The sequence below is a fragment of the Doryrhamphus excisus genome, linkage group LG15, assembly GCF_037039965.1.
Source record: "Doryrhamphus excisus strain RoL-2023G ecotype Guam linkage group LG15, RoL_Dexc_Guam_v1.1, whole genome shotgun sequence".
In the NCBI taxonomy this organism is placed as follows: Eukaryota; Metazoa; Chordata; class Actinopteri; order Syngnathiformes; family Syngnathidae; genus Doryrhamphus; species Doryrhamphus excisus.
Genome location: NC_136371.1, coordinates 12080216 through 12090951, shown reverse-complemented (window position 1 = coordinate 12090951; position 10736 = coordinate 12080216). Strand labels below are relative to the sequence as shown.

Below are 10736 nucleotides of genomic sequence, written 5' to 3'. Positions count from 1 at the left end.
GGATGGTTCACGTGGCTTGATTAATCCGCATCTAAAAAGCCTGGCTTTGCGTTCTTACCCAGGGTTGGTTGAGCTCACCCCAGTCATTTACCATGCATACATACCATGTCTTACTTTTGTACAATGGGCCCCTGAGTAACAAAGGATTTATCTTCACGGGATTATGTGCGTTATCTTTACCTGGAGGAGTGGGCGTGGCCTCGTAGCACTGGGTGGGGTCGACCACCTCCAAGCGGCCTACCTGCACCCGCTTCCCCGGAGACGGCACACCGCTGCCGGCCACTGCCAAGGGCTCCTCCTCCGTCCTGATCCGTCCAGCGACGCTGCAGACCGGACACCGAGCGCCAACGGGAGACCTCCCAGAGAGGAGCGTGTGCGTCGATAGGCAGCTAACCGGTAAGGAAGGGCTTGTTTTGGGGGGGAAAAAACAGATCTTCGCCAAAAAGTAGACAATTCCAAGTTCCGTCAGAAATGTGATTATGAACATTTAAGAGTCAACATAGCTTTGCTACACATTAACGTTAGTTTGTTGCATGTTTTACAGCTTTATGCACTTTTATCTTTTCTTCTGGTACTTGTGGTGCTAGGCTAATTGGCGTGACGTCAGTCTGCCGCGGCTCTAAACTTGATATCACATTTCAGCAAGTGTTGCGGTAGAATAACGTCAGGTTCATGCCAGAGGGGAATAATTGGCAATCGTCAATAAGTTTCCTTCTTGGCAAACTTTAGAAGTCCTCGGGCATTGTTCCACCTGTTTGTCTTTTACTCTTTGATTTGTCCAAAAGAAATGCTGACGTACATAGTGCATGCTCTTGGATTCCCATTAGTATTAGTATTAGTGTGATGCAGTGCCAAAAGGTATATTATTGCATGATATATGTGTGCAGAGTACCTCCTGGGCTGCAAAGCAGGTTTTTGACACACACATTCCTGCCAGATTAGCAGCGCCACAGATTAATGGAGAGAAGGGCTCAGATTTTCTACTTGAGCTGAAAAGAATGAGTGGAACACACACTTGTTCCAAGATGGAACCCTCTCATTTCAGCCAAGCAGGCTCCTATGATCTCCTCTCATGACTTCCTTGCATTTTCTCTGCACTGCTTCCTGGTGACCCCCCAAAGGTTCCCAGGGGCCTTCCGAGGCTTAGTCTAGCTTTAATCGGCTCAAGGACGCAGGACTGCACCCTGCTGCTCACGTCAACTCTAACCTGAAGGGTTAAGACCATCCACGAGTACTTCTCCACCTTCACTTGTGCAGTCATCTTCCCACAGGAAATCATGGGAATAAAAATGGTCTGTTCCAGGGTCAAACTGTGGCCATCATAATGCTAGCACTGGATGGAAGTGCTGCTGTAGAATACAATACAAGTCTGCAACACACTGCTGGTATCAGGGTCTGAAACTCTGGCATGGTTTAACACCAGAATCCAACATCCTAACTACATTTATAGGCCAGGAAGGTGGAAGCATCATAGGTCCCCTTTAAAGCAACCCCCCCTCCAATTTTTGAGTTTGCTGCGGATGGGGTGTTCTACCATTTCTTGAAACTGGGTCGGTGTGCGAGTGTATGGTGACAGCCCTAATAAGTCGTGTAGACTCTTTAGAGGTACTGTGTATTTCACAAGGTAAGAAGAGCAGAATATGAAAGTGTCTTTAAAGAGGCAGACATTTTGGTTTGGCATGTTTGGGTTATGTTACTGTCCGATCAAGTCTTTGCTTTATTTCCATGGTTTTATGTGATCCCATGACTAAAATACCAGCGTGGTTTGGTCGGATACTAGATACTGTACTGTGATACTCGATGCTAAGCATTTTGCGGTGTACTAGCCGTGAGTGTTGGACAGTGATATGACTTCACGTTCCTGTGCTCTTTGTCTCTGCTATAGATACCAGCTGACACACCCTGCTGGTTACTCTTTAACTAGCGCTTAGCTGCCTTGCTCTACAGACCAACATGACTTCTTTCCAGGGATTTGAACTCTCCAGAATCCTTCCTCCATGAGCTCACCTCTGTCATTCCTTCCTCTTTCTCTTTCCAACTCTTATTATGACAGCTTCGCCTTCACATCGCCGCCAGCTGCTTTGCTGTCTGAAGCTCAAGTCCTTCGTTTGATGTGTACACAAGTTCATACACGCACCGATATGGTGGGTTTTTTTATTTGCCGATACGGGAGGCAGGGATTGTTTGGGCTACGGTCTCTACATTCCTTGGCATTGTCTGGCCTCCGACACACACTTCTTATCTTTATCTTTGTTGTTCAGTTCCGCTGCAGTCTTAACCTTGGTAGACAACAGGCTTACAGTACATGAAAGTCAAGACGATTGCTATGAATGTTTCTCTCGTAGCAACTGGAAGTGTCTGTCAGGTGTTGCAAAGGTACTTTGCAAGCGATGCGACAACAGGAAATACATGGGTATGAGATCTATCTATCAAAGATCTATCATCTTCATTGCTGCTTTGCTTGATGCATCTTTTCATGACATGATCCTTAGGGACATGATTCCACCCCCGGCTGGGTGTCTTGGAATCATCCTGGTGAAGGAGGCTTCGGTTGGGGAAGGGGTCCTGACTGACGTGTGTTTCATGCCAAAGGCAGTTGAGTGGCCAGCTTTCTTGGAGCCAATCAGAGAGGTGCCGGAGAGCCACCTACTGGTGACGCCATAGTCCAAGTCCAGACGTCCCTACTGAGACTGCTGCCCCCACAATCCGGGCCCAATTAAATGTCTGCTCATAATGCTATCAGTATGTATGAGTACTTGAGAGTAATTAAAGATGATTGCAGTCTTATTATGACAATAGAACACATGGATATGAATGCAGTATGTCATTGACTGTCAAGTCTCTTTCTGCACCGGCTGTCTGCGTCTTTACCGGGGTTGAAGGTCACATGAGCGCAGCGCTGTGAATGTGAAAGCAGCTTTTGTTCCCTGAGGTTTTTGTTTTGTTGGCCCAATGGCACTCATGCACATCACTCATCTCTTTGTCTCTGCTTTTCTTCTTCACTGAGCTGACAGACCCTTTACCCTGGTCTCTACCTCTATGGCTATTATCACACTTGGTGGTGGTGGCGACATGACAAACGCATTTCGTGACACTTTCTTCATTCAGGGACGTCCTAAATTTGATAAAGCATGAAGGCTCCTTCATATGCCCCCCTCTTCACTTGGATGCTTGCATGCATGTATAGACAACCAATCATTCACACTCACGTTGGTACCATTTAGAGCAGGGGTCTCAAACACGCGGCCCGCGGGCCAAATGTGGCCCACAGGACACTAGTTTGAGGCCCCCGTCTTGATATGAAAGTTTAATGTTAGTGCGGCCCGCGCAAGTTTGATACGGATGCTGTATGGTATCATGTACCCAGAAAAAATTATTACGTTTGATCAATGTTCATGTTAAAGGTTAAATAACTGTTAATAGTTATCCTCCCTATCTGTGTGGAAGTGGTAAGTTTTTGACTATTTAAGTTTAAAGGAAATAACTTGAAGGCTACCGTTTAGGTCGCTAGCTCTCTAGTTTGCGAGTTAGCATGTGTCTCAAGACCCTACAGTTGCGCAATATGTTGTAAATAAAAAAAGTATAAATGTGACTATAGTTGTGTTTTGGCATGTCTACAGGGCTCTAATAATGCTTTGTTCATTTTAATCTGAAAAAAATAATTTGTCTACCCACCAACTAAATGTGGTTTCTTAAGTTTTTATTATTTGCCGTTTTATTATTATTATTATTATATTTATTAATTACTCTGATTGATTTTCTTTATTCTTGATTTGTTTATTTATTTTTCATCTTACTTTTTATTTTTCTGCACAAAATAAGATATTTGAGAACAGTGGAATGTTTTATCAGAGCTTTTATTGTAGAAAATCAGAACCAAAGCGCTGAAAAAGTTTGTATATTTTTCCGTTTTTAATAAATGCGTTTTTTTGGGGGGAAAACCTGATGCGGCCCAGCCTTGCCCAGACCCTAGCTCCAGTGGCCCCCAGGTAAATTTAGTTTGAGACCCCTGATTTACAGTCTCCAATGAACCCAACTCGTATGGTTTTGGAATGTGGGAGGAAGTACCTCAGAGAAACCTCACACGGGGAAAACATGCACACAGATGCCCAAACAGGTCTTGCAGATCTCCTGACGGTGTGGCCGTGCCGCATGCTAACCACTAGCCCACCATGCTTCCCTTTTTGTGTCAAAGCACAGCAGCTATGACACAGGCAGCTGATATTTGGCACTTTAACAAACAAGTGGACAAAATAAGTTTGCATCGTGAGTCTTTTGACTGAAGTGAAGAACTGGAGCTGATGGGATCAATAAAGTGGTGCCAGTAATGGTTTCTAGCTTATTGGCTGAACTTGCGTCATGGTCCATTCATCCATTTTTTTACAGCACTTAGGCTCCATCGTACCTCTAGTGAGAACATGACCAGCCAATGGCAGGGCACACGTATTCAACCAACCAATCACACCTGTAGACAATTTCATGCATGTTTTGGAATTACAGGATGCCAAAGTTCCAAACGGCTACTCTGATCCTCTGATTGTGAGGTTGACCTGCGGATAATGGTTGATGGTGTTTTTTTTGTTTGTTTTAAATACACCCCCCAAATTGTTGGGAAATAACCTAAATTAGGGCATAACCGCTTCTCACTATGCTGCAATCACCCTTTCTTTTCGCCGAGTCATTCCCTGTGGCCTCTTTACTCTTTTTCGCTCTTTCCTGGGAGAAGAAAGGCTTTGGTACATTCCAGCAGCCTGGAGACCGTTCCCCTCTTTCAGCCAGTGGCCCTCCGAGTGACAATTAGAATAAGAATGGCTGCCCATTCACCCCAGTGCCCCAGTGCCGAGGCGCCTGGCCGAAGGGAACCAGGGAGGGCTGGGCTGGAGGGCGGGGAGACGGCGGCCACTTGGCCTTCCCATTGGCTGGCGGCGTTCCCTCTGTTTTTACACCGCCGTAGCGCCCTGAAGTTTGTTTTACACTTTCATGCACCGCATGTGCATGCATGCGTGAACACACATTGCACTACGAGGCCTTTACATGGCACACACTTCTAGCCTTCAAAGACGCCTGACCTGACCGCATGTGAGTATCTACTATGCTGGAATGACCCTTTCTCTGCCCGACAGCATTGGCTCCTTCCTTTGCTGCGTTTCAAATGAGGTGTTCCGTAGCCGTGTTGTTTGAAGAGCATGACTTGGTGTATTTTTAGGGCAGCAGCAAAGGTGTTGGTTGGTTACATTGTAACGGTGTTTCGTCCAACCGTGACCTTGGTTGCTGATTTATTTGTTAGTGTCGAGAACTTGGTTTTGCACCTAACTTCACTCTATATACAACAGTTCTTTTTCTCAAAGCTGAACCATAGATAACTACAATATCAGTCAGTGGAAAACATGGCTTGTTATTACTACTTGGACTACTACTACTACTACTTACTGGTTCATGGAAGGGAATTTCATTTTAGTACTGGCTAGGGCTACTTCCTCGTTTGTGGAGGATGATTTCTACTACTGGCTAGGACTACTTCCTGCTTTATGGAGGATGACTTTTAGTACTGGCTAGGACTACTTCCTGGTTCGTGGAGGATGTTGTTTAGTACTGGCTAGGACTACTTCCTTTTTCATGGAGGATGATTTTTAGTACTGGTGACTACTTTCTGGTTTTGGGAGGATGATTTTTAGTACTGGGGAGCACTGCTTCCTGGTTTGTGGAGGATGATTTTATACTGGCTAGGATTACTTCCTTGTTTATGGAGGATGATTTTAGTACTAGTTAGTACTACTTCCTGGTTTGTGGAGGATGATTTTTAGTATTGGTTTGGACTGCTTCCTGGTTTGTGGAGGATGATTTTTAGTACTGGGGAGGACTACTTCCTGGTTTGTGGAGGATGATTTTAGTACTGGGGAGGACTACTTCCTGGTTTGTGGAGGATGATTTTAGTACTGGCTAGGACTATTTCCTGGTTTGTGGAGGATGATTTTTAGTATTGGTTTGGACTACTTCCTGGTTCATGGAGGATGATTTTTAGTACTAGTTAGTACTACTTCCTGGTTTGTGGAGGATGATTTTTAGTATTGGTTTGGACTACTTCCTGGTTTGTGGAGGATGATTTTTAGTACTGGTTTGGACTACTTCCTGGTTCATGGAGGATGATTTGTAGTGTTGGTTAGTACTACTTCCTGGTTCGTGGAGGATGATTTTTAGTACTGGATTGGACTACTTCCTGGTTTGTGGAGGATGATTTTCAGCACTGGCTAGGTCTACTTCCTGGTTTGTGGAGGATGATTTTTAGTACTGGTGAGGACTATTTCCTGGTTCATGTAGGATGATTTTCAGGACTGGCTACGACTACTTCCTGGTTTGTGTAGGATGATTTTCAGGACTGGCTAGGACTACTTCCCGGTTCATGGAGGATGATTTTTCGTACTGGTGAGGATTACTTCCTGGTTCGTGTAGGATGATTTTTAGTTCTGGATTGGACTATTTCCTGGTTCATGTAGGATGATTTTCAGCACTGGCTGGGACTACTTCCTGGTTTGTGGAGGATGATTTTTAGCACTGGCTAGGACTACTTCCTGGTTTGTGGAGGATGATTTTTAGCACTGGCTAGGACTACTTCCTGGTTTGTGGATGATAGATACTTCTGCTACATCATTATTCACATCCTCACCAAAATACCTTCTTTTGTGGTTCATGCACCACTTCTATACTTACTATCAATTTGTATTTTTTTCTGTATTTCTGCCATAACAACACTTGTGGAGGAACCATTTATTTTGCACATGCGGTGTAAAGCTTTGCCAGTCAGCTGGTGTAAAAGTCACGCCAGTTACATGTGTCATACTGTACTACAATCAACTCATCAGTTAGCTTCTTAAGAGTGAGCTACGTTGCCCCACCCCACTTTCCCATGCACTCCAAATCATAACGTAAATAAAAAATGAAGTTGTTGTACACCAGGGGCGCCCTTCTCATGCGGCTACCTACCAGTTGATGGCCAAGGTAGTTTGGGTGCTACGCACGGAGATGACACGTTCATCTTTGTTATTCTTATATCTTATATTTTGAGCAAAAGTTACCCGTTGACTTGCAGCGGCTAGTTATGTAGAAAATGGCTTTGCTTCGTGTCATCACCTCCACGACAGAAATCTGTTTTCTACACATAAGCTTCTTAACTATTATTTCATGCTGAATTGGAAAATGGTGTCCACAGCTGAAATTTTTTTCAATATGTTGCCTAGACTCTTTTTCTTACCTCATTTTCAATTCCTGTGTATGTGTAATGTTTGATGGTAAATGCTAACTGGATGTAATACATACAGCATGGCGCTATGGTGTCCTTCATCCTTTCATATGGCCTTGCCTGTCACCATTTTTCTTTGTCTCAGAGGTCATGCTCGTTTAGCGTGTTGTGGCGTGAAAACATACTGATCCTCGCCTGACCATGTTTCCACACGCACGCATGCATTCTATGGCTTGTGGTCCCATTGAGTGGTCCCCGTGTTTGCAGAGCCTGTGCACACACAGGGGCCTCTTGCTCTCAGCTGATGACAGCCTCCATTTAATTTCTTTCTAGCCTCAATTGGAATAACGTTTTACTTGGGATGTGTGCTCGGTATCATAATGGCACCGTGTGAGCGTATAGACACTAGTAACGGCACCAAAAAAAGGAAGTAGCTTTGGGTGGTAAATGAATGCAGCCCCCTTGATCTTGTACGTAATGTAGCATCCCCACAGACAGACTTTTCCTACCAGCTTCAATACGCCAACAGCATCACTCAATTCTGCCAACGTGAACTTGGCGTTCCTCTGTCCCCCCCAGACCACGCAACACTTCCTCGTTACCCACCAATCGCACTCGCCAATGCTGGAATAGTCAGCATGAACATGACAGTGTCAGCAGCTTGTTCTTGTGCATACTGGAGAATGAATGGTGTGGTTATCATTTCGTTGATGATGCAGTATTTAAATACTATTCTGCTCAACTGACACGCCACCAAAGTCCCTCCAAATAAAAGGAATAGTATTTTCTTGCTGACACCGTAATAAAAAGTATTTGTTTTTGTGGCATCTAGGGTGATCGTGTGGACTGTGTGAGGACCAACATGGCTGTCTTGATGATGCTCCTCCTGCTGGGTGAGTCAAGCCTTCTTTTTTGCACACACTGCATCCTGGGTGAAATGACACCATGCATCTCAAGACTGCAGGCGTGCTCATCTTAGCTTTTATTTGATTCCCGCCTTCGGCTGCCACCCAGTTTCCTCTGAACCAGGCCCTTTTGGCCCCTCACATGACTTGGGAGCCCATGGGGGCCGGTGAGGGAAGACTATGTCGTCCCTTCAGGGTCTGCCCGACCGGGCCCCATGGATGCATGAGTGAATGGATACGTGAGTGAATGGGCGGGCGGATGAATGAGTGAATGGAGGGCTGGGTGTATGAGTGGATGGAGGTATGAATGAGTGGATGGGCGGATGAATGAACAAGTGAATGGAGGGATGGGTGTAGTATGAGTGGATGGGCAGATGAATGAATGAGTGAATGGAGGGCTGGGCGTATGCGTGGATGGATGAATGCGTGGATGGATGGATGAATGAACAAGTGAATGGAGGGCTGGGTGTATGAGTGGATGGAGGTATGAATGAGTGAATGGGCAGATGGATGAATGAGTGGATGGAGGTATGGATGCATGGATGGACGGATGAATGAACAAGTGAATGGAGGAATGGGTGTATGAGTGGATGGTGGGATGAATGAGTGGATGGAGGTATGAACGAGTGAATGGGCAGAGGGATGAATGAGTGGATGGAGGTATGAATGCATGGATGGATGGATGAATGAACGAGTGAATGGAGGGATGGGTGTATGAGTGGATGGAAGGATGAATGAACGAACGAATGAGCAGATGGATGAATGAAAGTTTCCCATAGGCTTTGTTTTCATTCTTGCACAGGGAAGAAAGTGTTGCATTCAGGTTCCATGGAAGAGCGTTGGCATCGTGCATGCTGACACCTGGAATGTTTCTTGTAATGAATAACTTTCCATCCTGTCTTCACATTCCTGCCATAGCGCCGTATAGCAGAGGGAAATTTGGCGCCCGGGGCTGTGTTTACCCATCATTCTTCTTGTCTGCCTTTCATGGCCTGGTGCTCCACTCTCCTCACACACTTGGAAAGCAGCTGGTGTCGCAAAGATTGTTATTAGCATGATTGCACTTACAGTGCCAGGCACGTCTCTTCCTGCTTTCTTGACTATTCCAACTACGTGACGAAATGCAATAATGAAGACAAGTTGGATGTGCTTTTGGGTGCCCTGTGTACAATTGTCAACATGTCCGTGATGGGGCCACCGCCATGCTGGACTGGATCATTTCAGCCAAAGAGCAGCCATGCTTGTTTTGGCTATGAAGGGAAAGTAGGCGGGATCATTTATTATTATTATTATTATTATTATTATTATTATTATTATTATTATTAGAGATAAGTGAGGAAAGACTGAAAGGCCGCAAAATTCTCTTAGAAGGTCAAAGTGGAGACACTGTTCCCGCAGTGGGAGGGGGTCAAAGGATGCCAACTAAAAAGGGGTCATTTGAGCTGGCAAACAATTTAATATCCACTATTTTAGTAAGGAGAAAATACCTCTGAGCAGTACACTGTGGAGGTGGACAGGGATCAGGTCCTAAACCGTTTGAGGTGTTGGAGAGAGGAAAAGCCCTGGCCTGATGGTATTGGGGGTCGTATCGCCAAAAATGGTGCTTGAAATGGTTCCTCATGTGTGGAAGATTCTATTATTGTTTCTTTGCCAAAAATGAACTGTCGTCATGATTGGCTCTCACATCTCTTGTGATGAAAACACTTGAGAAAATTGTGAAAGGGGAGCTTATTCAGGTAAGTTTGTTCAGGTAAACCTGGATCCATTTCAGGTTGCTTCTAGGCAGGACAGGGGGTACTCCGCTTCGTCTGATCCTGACACGTCTGGAAGGTACAATGACCTTTGTGTGCCTCGTTTTTATCCACTTTTCCTCAGCTGTTGATCGGATCCGACCACACATTTTAGCAGAAAGACTGAAGAGCATCCACAGCATTGAGCCTGGTTGATGGACTTTTTATCTTAGCTTTAAGATGACATTGGACAAACCAGAGATGGATGGATGTCCACCTGGAGTTCTGTTCTGTCCTTGCAGTGATCATTTCACTGATGATGGCCCGACGATCTTATGGTGGGAGTTGATATTCAAGCTTCAAAATCTTCAATCTTATTTTCAAAAGTCAAAGTCTTCATAAAGCTTCATAAATTAATTTATTTTAATTTAATTTAATTTTTTTCTTGTGGAAAAGAATGGGCTTAATTGTCATTGCATGCTTTTGCAAAACCTTGTGGGATGGGCGGGGGGGGGGGGGGGGTGCACCCCTCCACAGTAGTGCACAATTAAAAGGACTTTGATTTGGCTCATTCACATAAATAAAAGGTAGAATAAAAAAGCATGCCTCGTTGTGAAGAGGAATTGCACTTTGAAGTCTCCCACTCTGTAGCCGTCAAGCCTCAGCATGTTGTGTTTTTACTGTAGCACCCGGTGTAAAAAGCAGCCGTACGCCACGGTCATCTAGTCCCCTTGGTCCAGTCCTGCCCCCTCCTGGGACAATGTTGTTTGGCTTAGTCTGGTCTTGTCAGTGGACGGCAGAGACACACCTGATGTGGGTCAAGTGGGGTGTTGGACGCTGTAGACCAGGGGTGGGCAAATATTT

The 10736-nt window shown here is 45.1% G+C and overlaps 1 protein-coding gene across 2 annotated transcripts in view; it reads left to right on the top strand.

The window, feature by feature from the left end:
- Positions 1–58: 58 nt before the first annotated feature.
- lamb2l (laminin, beta 2-like) overlaps positions 59–10736 on the top strand; it is a 34238-nt gene continuing 23560 nt past the window's right edge. Inside the window, exons 1-2 of one of the 2 annotated variants that reach the window (XM_058051130.2) lie at positions 59–396; positions 8070–8130. In XM_058051130.2, the coding sequence (XP_057907113.2) occupies positions 8100–8130 (31 nt within the window). In that variant the 5' untranslated portion in view covers positions 59–396; positions 8070–8099. Of the gene's footprint in view, positions 397–4984; positions 5080–8069; positions 8131–10736 lie in introns of those variants that run through there. The other variant, XM_058051131.2, reaches the window with a different exon arrangement.